The sequence below is a fragment of the Vitis vinifera genome, chromosome 5 (genome assembly GCF_030704535.1).
Source record: "Vitis vinifera cultivar Pinot Noir 40024 chromosome 5, ASM3070453v1".
NCBI classification, from domain to species: Eukaryota; Viridiplantae; Streptophyta; class Magnoliopsida; order Vitales; family Vitaceae; genus Vitis; species Vitis vinifera.
In genome coordinates this window covers 3,879,848-3,901,837 of record NC_081809.1, presented here as the reverse complement: position 1 = coordinate 3,901,837, position 21,990 = coordinate 3,879,848, and the positions used below count along the sequence as shown (strand labels likewise).

Below are 21,990 nucleotides of genomic sequence, written 5' to 3'. Positions count from 1 at the left end.
TTTAATGTCTAAAAAGGTATTTAAGAAATGGGTTTGAAACTATTTTCAAAAATGATCGTCAACCAAAGTCCAAAATCATTAAACCATGCTATATACAATTCAGAGGGAGCGTTCGAGCTCAAACGTTAAATCATAAAGGATTAGTAACAGTGAAGACGAGAGATTCAAATTTTGAAACGTTGAAAAATGCGTTGGGTGACCTTTCTCCTAAGTATTTGTTGAGATGCATTACAAAAAGCATGTGTATTGAAAAAGAAAACGACCGTTTTATGATGGGGAAAGGAATTTTGAAAATGTGGGTACCAAAAGTTCCGAAAATGGGAAAGAAATTCAAACCAGAAATGAAGGAGTGCTGGGAAAGCATACTACTATTGGTAGAGAGGAAAAAATTTCAAAAGAGAACGGACAGTCCAGCAGGTACAACCGCCCACAAGGCCACACACAAACAAACAAGCGAACCAACGCCTTCTCTATACCCATGATACTTGACTTGCACTTCATCTTCTTCTTCACTCACTCACTCACAATTATCATACCGTTCCACCAAACTGTTAACTGCTTTCTTTTTCTCTCTCTTTCTCTCCCTCAATCCATCAACTTAAATTCTTCACTGTTGTTCTCTGCCCCCTTTCAATCTCCATTTTCCAGCCCAGTAAGTTTTTCTTTCTTTTTCTTTTTCTTTGGGTTGCTTTGATTTTGAGTGTTTTCCTTGTTGTCAGGACTGTTGTTGATCGTTGGATTTTGGTGTATGGGTTTGGATGAGTGTTGGGAATTGAAAAGACCCCTCTACCGAACTGTTGACAGCTCTCCTTTTTTGTCTTTTTCTCTCCCTAAATTCATTAACTTAAATTCTTCTCTATTGTTCTCCGCTCCCTTTCAATCTCCATTTTCTAGCCCAGTAAGTTTTTCTTTCTTTTTTCTTTTTCTTTGGGTTGCTTTGATTTTTGGTGTTTACCTTGTTGTCAGTACTGTTGTTGATCGTTGGATTTTGGTGTATGGGTTTGGATGAGTGTTGGGAATTGAAAAGAAATGTGGAATTTGGAGCAGCGTTCTTTTTTATTTCTATAATCATGGACGCTTTAGTTTTTTCTCTTCTTTTCATTTTCATCTGGTTTTCTTGGCAACCGAACGGAGCATTAGTGGAAAGGAACAATCGTTTGAGTACTTTGCATTGTTCCAGTGGTTGATCTTTGAAATTGTGTGTGTTTTTCTTTCCTTTCTCTTATTTATTTGGCTGTAAACTTTGATCTGTTGGCAGTATTTTGCCTTTCGTTGTTTGGTTTAGTGCATGAGGTTTTGTGGATTGATTTCTACAGTGTACCCCTTCGCATTTTCCATCTTAGAGACAAAAATTTAGCGATTGCTGTCTGCAGTGTTCGATTTTGTTTTTCTGCAAAGATAAATCGCTATGGAGCTCTTGGAGATTCAACCACGCGAACTCAAGTTCACATGTAAGAATTTTCCTTCTCTTTCCCTCCTTATTTTTCTGAGAACTAATTGGAACCTGATGCGTGTAAACTGGAAAATCTGACATATCTTCTCTTTCCAGTTGAGTTGAAGAAACAAAGTTCATGCTCAATTCACCTTGTCAATAAATCCGATCAATATCTCGCTTTCAAGGTGCAGATTTTATTTTTTCTTTCTTTGATCATGCATTGTATTCTTCAGTAGAATTCTCAAGTAGTCTCCTGCTCTTCCTCCTGGGAAAATTTATTGTTAGGAAAATTTGGTTTCATGCCTAATATTCTACTACTTCTCATCATTCAATTAAGTATAGAAGGAAATGTATAATACTTACGGACTATGGAGAAGGGTTCCAACATGAAGAAACTCTGGTTTGCTTAAGGTGATCAATTGATGCCGGTATGATTTTAGAATCATTTTGGCAGGTGAAGACCACATCTCCAAAAAGATATTGTGTGCGACCGAACACAGGCGTTGTTAAGCCAAATGCAGAATGTGATGTCATGGGTATGTTTCTACCCTTGACCTAATCAATTATTGTCTTATGCTTCTCTCATACACCTACTAAATTTTCTCTGTGTTAAATGTGTGGCCTGTGTCATATGTTCGATCTTTTTAACCAACAAGCACAGATCAATTTAAAGGAATATTCTACAGAATAGAAGTTAGAGATACTATGCTTTATCAACAAGAAGATTATGCTGCCATTTTAGATGTATGCACCCAACTTCTTTGGTTTTGATTTTGGTAAGAACTCCTATATTAGCTATGAGGCCAACTTAAGTCGCCTAAAAGTTCGATTTTATGGTACAAAAGATAGGCTGTTACAGAACAACGCGTTAAAAGAACAAGTTTAGTAGATTAAGGATATTAAGATGGATGGGTGGCAATACATGAAAAGAAAGCATAATGAATGGAGTCATTTGGTAGATGTTGGAGACGTCAATTCTTGAGGCAAAGACAAGGTTACAATAGTCTAGTTATGTGCAAGGACGACTGATGAATACATCAACAAGGAGTGATCTGATTAAAGTTGAACATGTCACTAGAACAAGTAGAAGGATAAAAGGAACGTTGGTTGGGAAGTCAAGGGAAAAACATGATTGCAAATGACTCAATGAGGACTATGGCCTTGAATAGGGTTGAATGGCAAAAAAGAATGTGCAACCTACCATAAGTATATTAAAATTTGCTTGTGAAGTTTAATTTAGAAACTTAAGTAGTAAAATATATATTAAAAAACCTTTACAAGCAGAAAGATTGCAATTCGTCATTGTGCATTTGTTCCTTCCTATGTTGTCAAATGCAGTTTATGCATTTGACATGGTTATTATTACCAGCAATATTACCTGTATTTCATTTATGCCAGCATCAACCTTCCATAATAGAATTTTCACACTTCACCTTTTGGCTACAGTTACCATGCAAGCTCAGCGTGTAGCTCCACCTGATATGCAGTGTAAAGATAAGTTCCTGATTCAAAGCACAGTTGTCCCCTATGGTACAACTGAAACCGATATTAGATCTGACATGGTAAGAATTTAAGGTTGCAATTGGTTTTAGCTTGTTCTTCGTTATTTTTCTTATTGTTCTTTTGGCAGTTTGCAAAAGATAGTGGCAAATACCTTGAAGAGAAAAAACTAAGAGTGGTTCTCATTGGCCCTGCTCATTCTCCTGTATTGCTACCACTTAATGGATTATTGAAGCAAGATCCATGTCATGAAAATTTTTCACAAAAAGATCAATTGCTGAGTGGAGTTGAAAACACCCCCCCAGCTCATGTGGTAAGAGAAATAGTTATATTGTCTTTTAATCTCATCTCACCCCCTCCTAACTGAAGCAGCTTTTCTACGTTGAGATTTTGGGCCCTGACTTTATCAAAAGTCCTGGGAAATATACAAGGATGTACATGTAGTTGGTATGCCATTTCTGGGTTCACTTTTTTTCTGGGATTGTCTAACTTCTTGTCTCTGTCATTTATTTGTTATTAACTTAATAGGAAAAATTCTATATACTTCAAACAACAGAAAGAATGTGATATTGAGAACAATAACCATTTTGTATGGGATTCTCTTTTTGGACTGGTAACAATTATTGTCTCTATTGTGTCAGGTAGCTAAGGATGTAGAGGGGTTCAAAACTGCTAAAGTTACAGATGAGTCAAGAGCAGCTAAGGATGTGGAGTCAAGACCAGCCGAGGATGTGGATGAACTGAAGTTAACAAATGATATTGCTAAGGAGAACTTAGCCAAGGACATTGAGGAGTTGAATTCAAAGCTAAATGTAGTAGAGCTAAACCTAAGTGAGGTCAGTCTTTTCCATCCTAGACTCTTGCTTGTAGTGCTGTAACTTTTGATTTTGTGTTTACTCAGACTTCTGGTCATGTGTTTGGGGAAAGGATTCAGGTGAGATGATGCTCACATAAGCAAATGACTGAAGAGAAAAATAGCTGGTTTCCTGAGCTATGTCTCAATCTTTGGAAGGGGGTTCATGGAGAAAAATAATTAGAAAATTGTATGAGTTATATTTTTTTAGTATACCCCCCCCCCCCCCCCCCCCCCCCCAAAAAAAAAAAAAAAGAAAAAGAAATAAAAAGAAAGCAAATCTGGCTGTTAGCTGCTATCTTGTTTGGTATCCAAGGTAATTTTGAACATTACTTTTCAAGAAATATTGCAAATGTTAAATATTATTGTAGGAGCAAATATTGTTGTTTGTGGTTTGCTTTCTAATATCAAGGGAAACTCTTTCCTTCATGTTGGTCATCAGAAAGCAACTCCTGTAAATGGTGAACAGGCTTACCATGTATTATTGTGCACCTAATCTTTGAATACATGGCCCAATTTCAAGATTAAGTTCATATAATACATGCAATAGGAAATTATCCCCATGCTTCTCTTTTTGCTCATATTAGTGCATTCTCTCCTTGAAGTCTGAAGAAAATTGTGACAAACTGATTAAGAACTGGTGGAATTCTCTGTAGGCTAAACTTATTATCACAAAGCTAACAGAGGAAAGGAGCATGGCCACTCGGGAGAAGGAAACACTTAAGCATGAACTAGTAAGTAATTATTTTCACCTCGTGCCCTCTATTATTTTCATCATTTGTCATGGTTAATATCTTAAGTTATGAACCCGGAAAATGGTCCCTGCCATCTCTACCTTTTGGTAACCAAAGTAACCTGATAGAATGATTATTAGAGTAACAAGCAGAGAATCTGGTGGAATACATTCACTTGATTGAATATCAACAACAGGAAAAAAAAAATTAAAGAATAAAAATAAATAAAACCTTAGATGACATATTTGTCTGGTTGATTATTTATTTTTACAAGTCATGCTCCTAATGGAGTTTTCTGACTGAATACTCTGAACTATTTAATTGATTGTAGGAGTGTGAATAGATATTCTCTATTTGTGCTGTATTTCTTGTTAACCAGTGAGAATTCTTTCTGTTGAACTGTCTGGGATTTTTTTATCCTTGATCTGAAATCCAAGTTCCTGTAAATGGTGGCCAAACTAAATGCCATGGTTTTTGCAATACTTCATTGCAAAATCAATATTGCTTTACCTGGGAATGATTCTAAGTTATGTGCTCAAGTTATTGCACTGACTGTTGGTGCGATTGTCAATAAATGCATTATCTCACAATATGGAAAATGCACTATTTTCTGTACAAATAAACTCCCCCAAACTGGTTGCAAATTACAGTGGATCAGGTCTATAGGAACAGTGGATTATCAGTTGCCCAGTCACTCCATTGTTGAGCTTGGGAAGCCAACTCTCATATAGCATAACCAGTGGATCATACTCATTGACCAGATCTTTGACAGTAAAAGATGTGTGACAGTAGTTCTGTTTAGTCAAATAAATGATTAGTAATGAAGTATATTAACACTCAAATATAATTTGTGCATTGCTATAATATAGAGCTACATTTGGCTCCTTTATGTTTTGATCACAATCTTTACACAATCACCTAGATCCATGTAATGGTGGGTAGAATAAAAACAATTATGAATTAGATGCCATCTTTGTTCCAGTTAATTGCAGAGGTACACAGCATTTACTATGTTCCACACTGTGATTGCATGACGGCAGGATTGTTGATTGAAAATTGCCGGGTCCCTCCTCCACTTGAATTTGACATAACTTGTATTGAGTCACCAATTTTCCTAAAGACCTCCAGTTGAGCAGAGCTTTGATACCATTTTGAGTTGCCAATTTTCTTAAAAGTTTAAGCGGTTAGGATTTCAACTCATGATGTATATCAGTCTTACAACTTTTATTTTCTATTTTATTATAGTACATAGCCATCTTATTTGTCCCAAGTGCAATAAACTTCAGAGGCTGCTTCTGATATAACCCATTTGTTATCCTCTATTTGCAGGCAATGTTGAGGAAGAAGAGTGATGTGAGAAGAGTCCGGGTGGGTTTCCCTTTCCTGTTTGTTCTGATAATTGCCCTCATCGGTATTGCAGCTGGATACCTTATGCACTCATAGAAAGAAGACTTATTTTGTACTCTGTGACTGACTGCCTGGAATTTTTAGAAGGAACAAGTTTTCCTCCTCAATGATCAGACACAGGATTTTATAGTCTGTTTATTGACCGGCCCATGCCAGAATTGTCGACATATTGTGTGTGATATATAGGAATCTAGTAAAAAGTTGCTTGTTAAGAGAACTGATCTCTTTGAATAAAAAGAAGAGTCAGTTTGTAGAATGACCATTTTGAGGAGCTTTTTCCTTATCAGGTCTATGAATCATTATGAATTTCATTACCACATATTATAGATTTCAAGCCTAGTGCATATTCGAAGCAAATGTAGAATTAGAAAACTGTATGTTCCGAATTTTTTGAGGATGGTATTCCATCATTGAGTTGAATTCTGGAAAATGAGTTCTTGCATCTTCAGGTTTCTGGCCCTGCAGATAGTAACAAGATGGCATACTTAATGAAGAAGCTTCCCTTACTTTTATTCTTTTCAGTTATTTTTTCTCTCTTTTTCCATTTATCTTCCCTAGGATATGGACAGGATTCATAAAGGTATATGTTTGGTTTTTGGAAAATTTGGGGGAAAACACAAGGAAAAAAAAACAGAAAGGAAAAATAGTAGAAGAGAAAATATAAAGGAAAATAAAAATTAGATTTAAGAATAACAAATTATTTTTATATGCTGATTTAAACATGTTTTAGTTTTTACTTTTCTATAAATATTAAATAATTTAAAAATACAAGAGTTTCTAACTATTTTAATTATATTTTATTTTTATTCATATTTTTCATCACAAAACCAAACCAAAGATGAGAAAAACACTTTTTTTAATATTTTTTTCTTGTCTTACTAGGTTATGTTTAGTCCCTGCTAAATAAAATTATTTTCTTATGCTTACTTTTATTAGGGAAAATATATGAAAAAAATAAAAATTAATTATAAACTTATATATTTTCAAATTATTTGATTTTTATATAAAAGCTGAAAAATAAGTGAAATATATCAATTTTTTTTCCCTCAATTTTTTTTTCCTTTTATTTTTTCTTTCTATTTTCTTTTCCTAGCATTTTCGGTCAAATTTTCCAACAACCAATCATAGTCTTAGTATTTTCCAGGACCAAACATAGCAAAAAAGAGTGGCAAAATAATATTGGGCTACATCTATTCAATTCTATGTACTGTTAAATGGCTGAACCAAATGCCTGCACCGTGACCAGTGTTCTTTCTATTTTTTCTGCAGAACAGAGCTTAGAGAAAGAGCATTGTACACACATAAAGTCAGTAAGGGTGACAAAGAGTCTCCAATTCATCAAAAAATAGAGGAGAAATGGACAAAAATAATGTTAGAATACATTAAACTCTTATATTACAATCCAAAAAAATAGAGACTTGTGCTGAAATGCACTGCCAGGAATAGAATCTCACTTACAATGCATCTTCACACTCAAGAACATTGTGGCTAAAGAAATACATATTCAAAACAACCTCAATCAAACCAAATTACAAGCAAATTGTCACGATCCCAGACTGAAATCTCTCAAATATTGACAAAATTCACACAGAAAGCCGATTGCATGCCCTAGCTACAAGACGTGTAATTAGTGTATGTATCTTTGCTTTGGTTTCATTCTCATTACCATTGTTCAGGATTTGTTGGTTACCTTCTCATCGCCATTGACCAAGGTTTGGTTCAGTGGGTGATCCAGGGATGAAGGGTGTAAATCCCCGTCCACCAAAAACAGGTCTCATGAAGGAATCATCAAATTTTCGCCAGTAATGGTGAACAGTGTGACTGGGAGTGCTTAGGAGCATCCGTAAGCTGGTGGGGCGGGGTACATTTTGGCTGGCCTGGTCAGTTTCTGTCTCCTCCCCATTACCGATAAGTGGGACAACGAGGTATTTAGGACTGGATGGTTCAGAAGAAATCATGCTGGTGAAGGGTTTTGGAGAAGGAAGCAATAACCTCACTAAAGGCTTTGTCATCAACCCAAACACCTGCACAGAGTCAATGTTATGAAAATAAATATACCTGCCTTCTGTGTTTGAGAAAAGAGTTGAGTCTTAAATCTGCATTTAGTGTCATTTTTCTTGAAAGAAATAGAAATAAACAATTCAATGACATAAACAAACCTTAATCTAACAAGGTCAGATTGGGTTCTTAATTTACCATATTGCGATTCTCTTTTGGGGTTCTTATTTCAGAGCCCAACAGACAAATATTGGTGATATAGCAGCTTAATTCATTATTATTTATACTGTAATCAAGGTCAAATCAAAATTTAATATAGTTATAAGGCCTATATTACTTGACAAAATAATATGATGCCAAGCCAGCTGGAAATAGAAGAGTCTTAACAAAGCTATTTGGACAATGAAATATCAATATAGCAAACTGGAGAATTCAAACAGCCTAGGCCCCGTTTCAGAGTGGGTCTCTAAATTGATTGTAGCCACAAAGAGCTGAGATGTCTTACCACTGTACTGAAAAGAACAACTGAGATAGTACTGGTGATCATAATTGCATTCCCGCGCAATTGAGTATGGCCTGCCCTAGTAAACTGTATCCATCAAAGGTAAAAATAACGAAGAACTCATTAAATGTTTATATTATCATTATTACTGTTCTCCCAAGGAAACTCATGCATAGCACTAACACATTGCAATAAGACGCAGCCCTTCCTCTCCCCTTTGACCCCTGCCCCACAATGTAAAAAGTGTGCATATAACTAATGCATTTGTATGTCCATGTCTAAGTCTTTCCCATGCCAAAGTACAATTTCCTCTCTACACAAAATGCACCATAATAATGGATACATATAGACCCTTAATAGGTGGTCTACCTATATTGCTAAAAATCTATGAGGCAGGTTCAGTACAACAGCATAAATTCTATTAATTTTAGCAAATCAATCTCATGATAGAGATTGGTAACTTATGCACATATATAGCATAGATGGTACAACTTAATATCCAAATGGCTTACTCCATTGTTTGTAGATATAGTGGCATAAATCGCCCAACTCTATTGCACAAATGGTGCAGTAGAGAACAGAACAGAACTACTAGCATGATCCCATATTGCTAGGTTAGTGTTTTCCATGACATTCATATCACCCTACATGAGATTTTTAAACCATCCAATGCTGTAAACCCTTAAAAAAGGACAACATCCAATGTCTTACCTGATTATAAGCTAGTGCCATAGAAACAGCACCACGCATAAGACCAGCCCACCAAATTGTGACCTGAAGAGTAAAATTGTGTAGTTGTTTAATAATTTGATTGAAAAAAAGGTGTGCTTCAGAACCTTAAAACCCAAATAGAAAGAACTCGTACTTGCTGTTTTATGTGAATTTTCTCGCTTGATGATTTCTTAGTCAAGTTGGACAGAAAGGATAAAGGGAAAACAAATGCTGCCCTTCCAACCAGAACCAGTCCCAACAGTATCGAGCTCACACCAATTGATTTTCCAGGGCTGAGAAGGAAGAAATTTAACATAAGCCCACATATAGTACAAGGTAAAAGTTAATGTTCAGACCAGTTACATTCCAAGCAGATGCTCATGGGAACTAATGTACTTTTGATGTAGTAACCATACCTATCACTTACAAATCTCCATTTCTCAATGTCCAAGGCATCCATGCCAACATATAGAAAGATAAAAATTTCAGCAACAAATGACAATGTCGCAAAAGCATGCCTGCAAACATTTGGTAAGAACTGTAACATCAGCAACATCACAGTTTAATCAACATTTTGGCAAAATGGAATGAAGATGAATGAATTTCAATACTTCACTTCCTGGATAATTAACATACTTGGTAGTCACTCTTGAACTTTCAGTCACATTATGCCATGTGTAGTGAGACATGACAATCCCGCAAAAGAACACAGTGAGAATGGCACTTAAATAGAACAGCTGTAAGACAAATAACAATTCCAAAATTAAGGTCCATGTGCTTATTTTGGGGCTCAAGAGTATAAATAAAGAGCAAACAGGGGTCAGGGAAGGATTTCCCAGCAAGTTGTGGGATATCTTACTTCAGCCAGCATATACGAAAGGTAAGCCATGAGTATCATGATTGCAACCTCCCGATCAGTCGAATGCCTGGAGTTTGTTAACAAAGAAAGTATGAGAATTCTCCTCAAAACTATAGCCCTTGTCTTTTCTTAGACATTTACTACTTATACAAGTGATATAAAAGAATTGTTGGTCATATAGATGATGCAGAAAGAAGCAGCATGTAGAACCCTAATGATCCAACTGATAATTTTTTCTTTTTCTGAAAAAAAAAACACTTTCTCTGTTGTAAATTCAACTAAGTCAAGACATGGTCTGGTGAAAGCAGTACAACACTTAATTACAAACCTTCCAAAATAGAGCTTTTTAATAATATATGCGCTAAGCAGTCCAGCCTGCAGAAGACAAAAAGAAAATGTTAAGAAAGTTCTATATAACCACAAAATGCAACCATATTGTTAGGTGCCTATTTACATAATTTAAGTTGTCTATCAAAAGAGAATCGTTTGTAACCACAAGCATGCACACACATGGCAGAGTGCAAGAAAGACTTACAAAAACTCCCAGCATGGTACTTGTGATAAATAAATACAAAAAGTTGCCAATGAACTGCAAGGCAATGCTTGAATCGATGTGAGAGAGGTCAAAGCTCTGGATTGCATTGAAAAGCACCACAGATGTGGCATCATTCACAACACCTTCTCCAAAAACCAGACTGTAGAGTAAGGGTGTCTCATCCTGATTAAGCACCTGCACAATTGGATTGGATAAATAAGTTGTGGAAGTGTTGTCCCTTAGAACTAGTAACAGGATCACAGCTTAGTAAGGCCATCTGTACCTGCAATGTGCAAACGGAATCTGTTGCAGAAAATATTGCTCCAAGTGCTGCAAATCATTGAGTGAGATGAGAGAACAAGAAATGAAATTGTAATAAGAGAAAACACAAAGAACTTTTGGGACACAAAGAACTTTTGGGGAGCAAAGTGTGAAATGAAGAGTACCAAGGTAATCCCCTATATCGAGGGAGCCAATTTTCATCTTCTTGAAAAAGTGTATAGCACCTGTGTCAGAGTAAGAAGTTGAGAAGAGAGTATAACGATAATCCACATTCATCACTGATTAACTTGTGAATAACAATGAATACTGATATTAATTTGCATTTGAGATCTCTGGAAATATGCAAGAAGCAGTTTTTCTCTTAATTTTCTTTTTTCCCTGTTCAATATGTTACAGAAAATGTAAAAAATACATAAAATGAACTGTAGCATCAAAGATGACCACAAAACTCAGTCATTAGTAACAGCTTAAATGAACCATCAAATCCATCATTCAGCCTTAAAAAGGGGGACACTAGTAGAATCCATCATTCATACTTAAAAAGGGGAACACAAGTAGAATCCATCATTCATCATAAAAAGGAGGAACACAAGTGGTAAGAGAATTCTAGCTATCAACTAAAGCATCTACTCAAGTGTATAAATTACACCAACAGAAGTCCTTCAGATATGATTGCTTGATCCAAAAAGGTCGATTATTGCAATCACAGGAACATGCAGTCCTCATCTCAAAATAAACAAGATATGGGAATAATTAGCATGAAGCATTATTTTTATTTTCAGTTTCACCAAAAACATGAAATGACAATAACGGTGTCCTGTTAAAAAATGGTGATAGGTCCAGATATACTCTAACATATCTGTTTTTTAGTGTGATTAAATAATTAGCATTTCTCTTTCAAGTAACATATACATTTGGTCATCTAATGATCCCATAAATGATGTGTTTCCACTGGTTCTGACTTTCATCATAATATTCCCATATATTGATTCTCTCCAATCACTCGGTCCTAATTCCAAGTGTACTTCCATGGAATAACTAAATAAGCAGAAGTGAAATAACCATACAAGCAAGGGTTTTTTTTCCCATTGCCTCATATTTCAGTAATCTAAGCAAACATAAAAACCTGCCTATACCCTTGACAGTGAACTCATTGCATGCATGACATGAGTATAGATAATGCCCCAACTAGGAGCATCAGCACAAATATCAATGTTTTGCCATACAGCATGAGCAAGATTTTTAAATCAGGAACAATAATTTTGACCACATGTGGCAACCCTGCTATAATTTAGATGATTTGTCATCTAATGATTTTAGTGGCAATATACATCTACAGTTCTAAACTTCCAAATTCCGCAAAGAATTTATAAACATGAACTAAAACAATTAAATACATTTAGTTGCTGACTTTACCTAATGATATGATGCCAAAAGATATCAGAGTTCCAATAGCTCCAAACAGCATGATGGTCATGAAGTTACGAAAAAACTGCTTCTTTTTCACCTGGAAGCTGTTGCAGGGAAAAAGAAGAAGAGACAAATCAAACCGATTATTATGGTCACATGCTCTTACCAGTTAACCAAAAACAGAATGCTGCTTTAACTAATATTTTTGCCGCTTATGCTAATTTAGTATTCTAAATTTGTCATGTAAAAAATTAATATAATTAGTAAAAGCATGAAAAATTCCTGAAATTTGAGTTGTGCTGTGCCTTATAGGAAAATGAAATCAGGACAACAAATGTATTCATGTTCACAGTGAGGTTGTGCATCCATAAGATTGTAATTTGTAAGATTCTGGGTTATGTCATTGAAGAATTTCATACACACTGGCTGAAAGAATTTTGTGTGCCCAACATATTTCCAGGAAACTCACATTTCAGAAATAAAAAAGGAAGCAATCTTCTGTTAAAGAAGTTGTTGAGATATTCACACTTTACAGAAGTGCAACCTGCTATCATCTATACTATATATTGAACAGCAGGAAGGAGAATGTTTTGTTTGCAGGGAAGTTCTGGGGTCTACTTCTCCCAGACACCAAATGGGTCCTCATTCAACCTTCATCATCAAACTGCCTATGGACTCTATAACAGTAGAGTTTCATCAGACACTATGGATTTTGCATTGTGGCTGCTAGATGTGGTAGCTGCAAGTGGCCTACTGGGCCACTATTGATGGGTATCAATAATGCATTAATACAGATCTTCTATCAAGATGGCAGCCTACTGACAATTTCAGTAGATTACATACTCAAGTACCAACTTGTGTTTTGTATTTCATGCTGGCATATTTGTTCACTAACAATATAATCACAACCATCTGATTGCAGAACTCTATTGTTCATGAACTTCAAAATCTGTTTCTTACTATGGTGACTCCAGCATCATCAGAGATTGCTGGCAATTGCTATTCCAATCTTTGTAACTGTATCATTTTATTTTATTGATTTAAAACTTTTTCTCCAATGTCGAAGCCAAAAAAGTAAATAAATAAATAACGTATGAAAACTTAATCCCAACGCCATGGATCATTGTCAGATCAAAAACCCAATTGCAGGTTTCTGAGAATAAGCATCTAACTGCTCTGGATAAATAAATGAATCCATTGATGATAATGACGAACAAAATATTCAAATCGAGTTTGCATTAAGAAATCCAACTTACCCAGCATTAAAAATGATAGGTGGAAGAAGATAAATAAAGAAAAGATCTTCACTGAATACTAAAATATGTGAGCTTTTTCCTCGGGTGGTTAGTAGAATAATAATTCCTGTGCACAGACCCTGCAATCAATCCACACAAAGTTTGGCATCAATTCCCTGTAAACCAGGCCGAACTGTCTATCAAATGCTATAAATATACAAAACTCACAAGCGCAAGGGCTGTGATTGACTCGTTCATCCATCGATACTCCTCTAACAAGTGACCCACCACTATACACGCGCAGAGAAGCGCCACAAATAGATTCATGGAGACCACAGAACTGTGATCAGATGTAGAGACCATTCCCAATTTCATCACAACAGAGCCTAATTCAAACCCCATGGTGTCCAGCTCGATTCGATCCCAAAGAAGAGCCAACCGATCACTGTTACCAAACGTTTCTCAGTTCCCCTAACAAAGCTTGAAGTCGTAATACAAACTTCTCAGCTTTCAAATATCGACCGGACTCTGCCAAACAAAGAGGACAAAAAAAGTGCGCATTAACGTTCAGATCAGCAATTGTAGGGAGCTCAATTTTCCATATTACTGAGAAAATGAAGGAAAGTAAAAGAAAATTTCTCTAAACCTCTTTTGTCGAGAAGAAAATTCCGTTTTCACAAGACAAAACACAAGATTCAAAACACTAATTTTCATTTTTATTTTTTTGTTCTCCTCCATTTTCTCGCCAACCAAACACTCAGAAGAACATTTCAAAACAGAAACCGAACAAACGCACACCAAAGAAAAAAGGAAAGAAATAAAAACACTGTAGAAGATGATCCAACTCCAATTAACTCACCCCAGATTTGCAGAGTCCTGTCCTGCGATCTCCTCCAATAACTCAGTGATTTTATAGTACACATATATCTTCAAATAGAGAGATTTCCGTTGAAGACAACGAGAGACTGAATGGCCGCGAAATGTAATAAATAAGAGTTTTTAATTTATTATTTTTATTTTATTTCATTTGGTGAGGCGGTGGAGCTTGAACTTTGAAAAGACTCTGACCGTTTGATTAAGGTTGATGATGGAGAGTAGCGTGGACCAAGCGTGGATGTGGTTGCATGGAATCACTACTGTCTGGCTTTTGATGCTGTGGAAGAAGATGAAGGTCCCACCTCGTCATCATTATGTCTTCTAAGGACTCCATGTGTGTTCGTGGATTCCATTTTATTTTAGGGGGTGTTTGGTAGGTTTTCTTTATTATTCTCGTGTTAAATGTTAATAAGGTAGAAATTGAATAAAAATTTATTTAAGTAGAAATTAAATTCAACTTATAAGTCGAACCTATTTGATAACATAAAATAAATTAAATTTACTATTTTATCATCTTATCTTATTTTTCAAGTCTCATGTTTATCTTCTATGCAAAGTTAGAGACTCATTCATCATCCACTTCTATGCAATAAGTGATTCTCCCAAACTGAATTAATCAAATCTTTTACAATATTTAAAAAAAAAAATTTCAAGACTATTATTTTTTTTCTTTTTTTTGGTAAAATATAATTTTATAACTACTTAAGCATAACAAATTATTCAAATTTTTAATAAAAATAACAATTAAATATTTGTACATTAAGATTATATGATTTTTTATGGTTAATTTATTTATTTATTGAGTATATATGTTTTTTTAGTCTTGTTATTTAATAACAAAAAAAAACTCTCAAAAATTGTTTTTTAAAAATAAAAATAAAAATAAAAAATTATTTTAAATTATATGGAATGATATTATTATAAATTTATTTATTTTTCATTTTCATTCTTATTATTATCAAACATTAAAATGGAAACAAATAATCATTCCAATCTTGCATTTCTAAGTTCATTCAAATACTAAAAATGAAATTATCAAATTCATTTCTATCCACTAAAAAATAGGAATGAAAACAAAATATTTATTTTCATTCCCAAGTACCAAACACCCCCTTAATTACATTTTTTTACTAAAAATTAAAATAGAAAGTGTTTCCCTTTGAGACTTGAAAGAAGTTGTATCAAACTTGTTTTCTTGTTTGATTTTTTATTTTCTGTTTTTTTTAATTAAAAAAAAATCTAAAAAGGAAAATTGCTAGATAAGCAATTGTTATTAAAACAAGATTTTTTTTCTTCTTATTATTAGTTGGAATGTACTTTAATGCTCTTTCCATATCTAGAAACCCCTTCGAGAAAAAGGAAAATTAAGATAATCGGACAAATATTTTAACGTTACTTAGAAGGAATTTCAGGATCACGTGGCGGCCATGTGCTTAACACCGTCCGTTGATGTCCTTTAACTCGAAAATAGGAGTTAAATTAAACGTTGTATTTGTAAGCATATAAAAGATGTCTGATTTTTGGATCGTTTCTGAAAACAAATTTGAAATTTTGACTGAAATAATTTTGTACAATTTGGAGAAACGGAAGGTTGCTGAGTTGTCAAAATTGGGTGTCTGCTAGCGTGGTGACTGGACCAGTCATACAGGAGTCATGGCGTAGTCGCTTTCATGGCTGGCCGGGATATTTGTATACTCACATCTTACGGAACTCAGCAACTCCACACACACACCTCACGGCATGCGTCATCTTTCTTCTTGGCCAAGATCATTACAGCTGTCATTGTTGGAGTTTATTTTTGCCAAAAAAAAAAATATACGGTCAAGTGTTGGGGTTGAGCCAACCAGTCCGATATAGCTTCACTAGAGCTAGGAGGACTTCTTCCCTCCGCATAGGATGTCCGAATAGGTTGTTCGGGCACGTCACTTTTAAACTTAAGTAAAAAATAAGGATAACTCTAACAATTCTTTTTTGAGATAATCTCTTACCTTATGTTTTTTGGGGGATTTATATAAAATTGATAGTATCGTCATTGTAGTGCTGACTATGCACTCTAACATTTTTTGTAATAATGAATGCCCTTAGGGCAATTGGATAATTATATCAGATAAAGGCGATTGATTGGTGTTGTCTATTGACGTGCCAAAATCTCGGACCGTGCAGCTGATTGTTCATTTAATCTGCCAATATTTGAAATTGTGTGTAACAATTAATTAACATTGACTTTTCGATATAAATGGAGTTTCGTCCGTCATTTAGAAATCTAGTGTCTAATTTGTTGCTCAGATGTCAAGTGTGTGGGTCAACGCTCAAATATTAGGCGTGGTTGATCACACTTGCCAGAAATTCTAAAGACTTGACTATATTGATTTTTCCGTCTGAAATTCTAGCGAGCCTAACCTGTCAATTCCGTCTACTATTATGGAATAAGGGAAACCTCTCATTTCTGAAGTCAAACGAAACTTATTTTGATTCAAAGGAAACCTAGTAAAAATCCTAATGTACCAATTTTGTAAGTGTCAAATTTTACATTTTCAAGGGATAATAATAATTTTCCTTTTCCAATAATTAGAGCGACAACAAAAAAAATGTCAAAATTTTGTCACCATAAACAACGACCAGGTGTACTGCGCTATAATTTGCCAGGTGTAAAAAATGAAAATAAAAAAAGGAAAACAAAAATTTGAATTCAAAATCATTGACGGAGTGATTCCGGAATCTGTCGCGCGAGGCAGCGAGAGGAATGCGAGGCCAACGCACGCCGCATGGTGAAAGGCTGAAAGCAACTGCAACACTGGGGGTGGGGGTGGTGGTGGCCGGCAAACGCAAACAGCCGTACTGCGGCGATCATGTTTCCCACAACAGAAAAGGTGATTTTGTGAAACAGAGAAATATTTTGGGAGTGCACGAGCATTGGCTCTTTCGCAGCTGCAGTGCAGTAAAGGGAAGTGTTGGTGGGCAAAGATGATTATGGTCTTGTTAATTAATAGGGAGTGGCTGATCTTATCATGAATCCGATGGTCCACGTAATCACTGTTGTGGTGCTACGTAGGCGGTTGGAATGGTGGGGCCCTTGTGTGTGGCTTGGTAAAGAGGGGGCACCAAACTTGCATACTAATTTTGTTGGCTTGGGTGGTCGCATGGTTGGACCCTTGACGGGATATCATAATGTTCCTTCTTTATTTGACTGTGATTTGATTTGTTTATGTGTGTTTAGTTATGTTTTATCTGCGTTTTCTTTTAATACTTTCTTTCATATGTATAAATTTTTAAATAGATTTTATTATAAATAATATTCTTAATAATGACTTTTTATCTTTAGATCCACCTTTTCTAAAAATAATGTATTTTTCTTTTCACCTTTTTGCATGTCTTTTTTTAAATAAAAATAAATAAATTGGAGGGAGCTGCGATTGAATATTAATGTCCAAATATGTCATTTGAATTCATTCTAAGACGTGAGCAAAACTCGAATCAGAAAATAATATGATTCTTGGGTTCCTTTTACTAAAACTATGTTTCTATTTATTTTTGTTTCGAATTGGTAATCATATAATTACCTCATGAGAAATTAGTTGCACCCATGAATTATATAAATATTATTGTTGCATTAACTTCACTCATATCAATATGCTAATTATATACAGGTCTTATCAAAAATGGATTAAGTTATTTTGGTAAATATATTCAGCTGACTCCCGATCTTTTACCTACTAATATATCTTCTCATGTAATTATTAGATTTGATATATACATTTATGATGGATTATGCATTTATTAATATCACATCACGAAGATAACTAAAAAATTTGTCACTAACGATTGCTTACTCATCAATATTCACATATTATGATTTTAGTATTGTTCAATTAACTAGAATCGAGTCAAATCAAAACCTCCAAGATAAGACATTATCAGATCGAAATAATTAAAATACGTTTGATGTATTTTGTTTTGAATATCCAAATATTAAATGTCACGTTTTATTTGAGCATGATTTGCTAATTTGTTAAATTTAAAAAACAAATAATGAGTCATCACGAGGGATCTGACATTCTGTTTATAAAAATTTTATTTTTAAAGAAAATAAGCGTGTTTGTTCTTCATTTGTTCTCCGTATCTCTCGTGCCCTTTTCATGTATAAAATTATAAAACAAAAAATTATTACATGTATGTGAACAAATCAAGCTTGACAATACAAGACTTGCTCTTCTAAGTGTGTTACGATTCACGTGCGTAGTGCGTGTCGATGTCCGCATTAATTAAATACAAAAATGTTGGCATTGATGGATCAATCTAGAGTCCGCCTCGATTCCCATGGATTGGCCTCAACCCAAATTTGTTGGGCTTAGAAGTTTTGGGCTAGTTGGGTCATCAGTTCCATGGGCCATGGCAAACCCCATCCAATAGTTCCTGGACTTCAATTAAGGATGTTTTTCTATTCAAGAGGTTCCTCGTAGACCAAAATTCGAATTTCTTTCTCAGTTTGTGGAGGTGGCAGCTATTTTGTTGCTGCTAGGGTTGTAACTTAATGGGCTGTCTGAATCCATTTCAATCCAACATCTAACCCAATATGCTTAATCAGAGTCTAATTCAAACTTACTTTTCGAAGTTTGGGTTGATCCGATCAATTGAATTGATCAAATTGCATGATTCACAAGCCAACAAATTTCAATATAATAATAATTACTTTTGTGGAGGGGCAGGAATAAGAAACGGGCTGAAGCCGAGACTGGAGGGTCGGTCTTGGGGACTAGCTGGCCCATGCTCGATCTTGGGCTTAGGCCCAATTTGGGCCCAAACCATGTTTCTGACACTGGCCCATTTGTGTGGTTCAAACATTGAAAACAAAAAAAGAGTAATTTTGTAATTAATCCAAGAAAGCCTATCCCAATCCCAAATTTCATACCATAAACCCATTAATTAATAATAATTTAATATCATGTAACTTGACATAACCTAATATCATACAAATAAAACCATGTCCCGCTCAAACACAAAAACCCAATAAAACTTAGCCGAAGGCCAAATATTAAATCACAACCCCCACCAAAAAGTAAATAAATAAAAGCCATCAACCTTTTGTACTATGAGGAACGCCCATCAAAAGAACCAAATACCAAACGATTGATCATCATCACCTTTGACCAACCGTGAAAATGACATTACCTCTAATCTATCATAATGTAAGGTTGCGAAAATGATATGTCCTTGCCTTCTCAAGAAATCTATATCACCTCTAATAGATCTTCAAAGGTTTCATTTTATTAAAATGATTTTATTGTAGTTTAGGGTGCCATTTTATTCAATCTTCTTAATGAATTCCTTAAAACCATTTTACCTCTTTGAGATTAAATTTCTTTTCATTTTGTAACTGTTTGATTTTCTAAAAACCTTTAGCGATAATATGGAAGATATTTGCTATAAGTCCCCACCATGACCAAAATTGTTGATTAACATGATTAATATAAATTATATATCATCCATGTGTATAAGATGTAGTTGCAATCAAGAATCAACGGGGTATGTAACATTACATGAGTCTACCTCAGCAGAGGAAAAAGAATATTATTTGCTTTTATTTTCCTAATTTGAGTTGCCTTATGTTATAGTCATATTAATTTTATGAAGATGTGATGTTTGATTCAAGCCGACTTATTCGGTTATGCTCTATTTACTAAATTATAAGATAAGATTTCAAGTAATTAGTATCTGTTAGCCCAAGGGTTCTCCTAATCGGGTTTTGATGATAACAAATTATGGTTTAGTGACTAATTGGTTTAATGGTTAAGAATCTCAAGCATAAACTTGAAAATTCATCAAATGACCAAATTGATATAAGATCAAGACTTTTGGAAGACTTGTGATCATAGGAAACGAATGTAAGATGAATGCATGAGTGCACTTAGGATTTTCATACCGTTTCATGCAACTTAGAAAACTCAGTTTATCATTTAAAATTTCGATTTCATTAAAACCCGAGTTTTAACAAATGTACCTTAGACAAAATGTTTTAAAATTGACATAATAATTCACCTAAAGACTTTGCCTAAGTGTTAGAAAATAAATGAATTGAAAAAAGATAGGTTTGCGAGACCAAAAGGCTCAACCAGTTGGGGAACCGGTCGACCGGTTGCCCTTGTCCGGTCAAGGTCCGGTCAAGAGATGCCCAAAATCTTCTCTCTCTCTCCCAATAGCCTTCTCTTCCTAGTTGAGGTTATTCTTTTCCTGGTCGAGGTTCGGTCAAGGCAACAGTAACCTGTCAGCATTAAATGCTCCAACGGCTAATGAACCGGTCGACCCTTAGTTTGACCGATCGAGGTTACCTTTTGCTGTTTTTGGCTCCCGAGTTTAGAAACTTATAAATTGAGAGCTCCACTTCATTTATTGACAAGAGAACACTTGCAATCAATTGTCTACTTACCTGTTATTGACCAAAAAGCTCTCATTTATTTATTAGTGCATTAAATCATCACTTGCATATCCTTTAGTACACTCTTGTGTGTCATTCTAGCTTTGTCTTGTATTTTGAGCTATCCTTAAGCTAGGTTGAGAGATTCATTATTGTAAAAGTTGAGTGTTAAAGCATTCAAGAGGTTTGAATCTTGAAGAGATTGTGTAAGATTCCATTGGAGCTGGAATCCAAGTGTAAGAAGATTGGAAGCTTGGTTGAAACTTCAAGTTAGTGGAACCCTCATTCGGTTAGGAAATTGAGGAGAATGGACGTAAGCAAAAAAGTGTCGAACCACTATAAAACCAGAGTTTGAATTTTCTAACTCTATCTCTTTATTTTTGTTTATATTGTGTTTGAATTTATTGTGTTTAAAAGGATTTTAAAAAACCCAATTCACCCTTCATTTTGGGTGTTTTTCTTAATTAAGCATAATCTTTATTTTATCGGTATCAATGTGCCTTATTGTTAACAAAAATTAAAGACGAACAATCTTCAATCAAAACCTCTCCTAGAGTGTCCTCTAAGAATATCAAGATTTTATTGGTTCAACAACAACAAGCCTACATCCATGGAAATTCTAACAACAATCATATTTATAACAAAAATGATTAAAAGAACGAGTACAACAACTTTTCCAAAAAGATTTTCCTTAACAAGTTCACTTAAATTTTCTCTCTTTAAATTTAAGAAACATTATCTCAAGGTTTTTCAATATTCTTTATCACAAAAAAAAAAAAAGGAAAATCATTTAACCATACACCAACTACAAAATATATGAGATTTTGGAACTTTACTTTTTTCTTTTTAATTTTGGTGTAAAATGGAAAAAAATATTGTCCATTCATACACTCCAATAGTGCTTTCAAATTTGTTTCACAATTACCCTCAAAAGTAAAGGACAAGAGTAAACACCAATTTAATGCTATCTGTTAATAAGTACATGGGTCACTTAATTTTATTATTTTTCTCATATCAATATATCTCCCTTACCACTTGTCACGTTTCCACTTTTTTTTTTTTTTTTTTTTTTTTCCTCTCCTGCCACCATAATCCATTGTCACCTATTATAATTATTATTATTATTTTTCTTTTTTGTCTTTATATTCTTTTTAATATGCTCGCGCATTTTTTAATAAAACTTTTTTAATTTTAATTTATTTTTACTCTCTAATTTGTCTATATTTATTGATTTTAATTAT

The 21,990-nt window shown here is 34.5% G+C and overlaps 2 protein-coding genes across 7 annotated transcripts; one reads left to right on the top strand and one right to left on the bottom strand.

Moving 5' to 3' along the window:
• The first annotated feature begins 420 nt into the window (after positions 1–420).
• On the top strand, positions 421–6,248 carry LOC100247810 (vesicle-associated protein 1-2). 5 transcript variants are annotated; one of them, XM_059736812.1, is made up of 10 exons: positions 421–652; positions 720–898; positions 1,399–1,451; positions 1,550–1,620; positions 1,890–1,971; positions 2,882–2,997; positions 3,066–3,248; positions 3,577–3,771; positions 4,445–4,522; positions 5,852–6,248. In XM_059736812.1, the coding sequence occupies exons 3-10, from the start codon at positions 1,409–1,411 to the stop codon at positions 5,963–5,965; spliced, it is 882 nt and encodes a 293-aa protein (XP_059592795.1). In that variant the 5' UTR covers positions 421–652; positions 720–898; positions 1,399–1,408; the 3' UTR covers positions 5,966–6,248. The 5 variants fall into 5 exon arrangements, with proteins under 5 accessions (XP_059592795.1, XP_010649794.1, XP_010649789.1 ...); XM_010651487.3 differs by having other exon boundaries at positions 422–652; positions 1,317–1,451; XM_010651492.3 differs by lacking the exon at positions 720–898.
• Positions 6,249–7,286: 1,038 nt separating this feature from the next.
• Positions 7,287–14,693, bottom strand: LOC100232960 (nhx1 antiporter). Of its 2 annotated transcripts, XM_010651302.3 has the most exons (15): positions 14,321–14,693; positions 13,690–13,989; positions 13,483–13,601; positions 12,233–12,330; positions 10,981–11,040; positions 10,818–10,864; positions 10,535–10,729; positions 10,328–10,374; positions 10,000–10,066; positions 9,777–9,877; positions 9,557–9,658; positions 9,295–9,433; positions 9,141–9,203; positions 8,433–8,516; positions 7,287–7,953 (listed from the first exon to the last, which is right to left on the bottom strand). In XM_010651302.3, exons 2-15 carry the CDS (start codon positions 13,861–13,863, stop codon positions 7,624–7,626), a joined length of 1,626 nt encoding a protein of 541 aa, XP_010649604.1. In that variant the 5' UTR covers positions 13,864–13,989; positions 14,321–14,693; the 3' UTR covers positions 7,287–7,623.
• Between the last annotated feature and the right edge of the window lie 7,297 nt (positions 14,694–21,990).

Coding starts and splice junctions, on each gene's coding strand:
- LOC100247810 (XM_010651492.3), top strand. CDS start 1,409: ATGGAGCTCTTGGAGATTCAACCACGCGAACTCAAGTTCACAT. Junction 1,452..1,549: donor ACGCGAACTCAAGTTCACAT/GTAAGAATTTTC, acceptor TTCTCTTTCCAG/TTGAGTTGAAGAAACAAAGT. Junction 4,523..5,851: donor AAACACTTAAGCATGAACTA/GTAAGTAATTAT, acceptor CTCTATTTGCAG/GCAATGTTGAGGAAGAAGAG.
- LOC100232960 (XM_010651302.3), bottom strand. CDS start 13,863: ATGGGGTTTGAATTAGGCTCTGTTGTGATGAAATTGGGAATGGTCTCT. Junction 11,041..12,232: donor TTTTGGCATCATATCATTAG/GTAAAGTCAGCA, acceptor ACTCTGACACAG/GTGCTATACACTTTTTCAAG. Junction 9,204..9,294: donor AAATTCACATAAAACAGCAA/GTACGAGTTCTT, acceptor TTTACTCTTCAG/GTCACAATTTGGTGGGCTGG.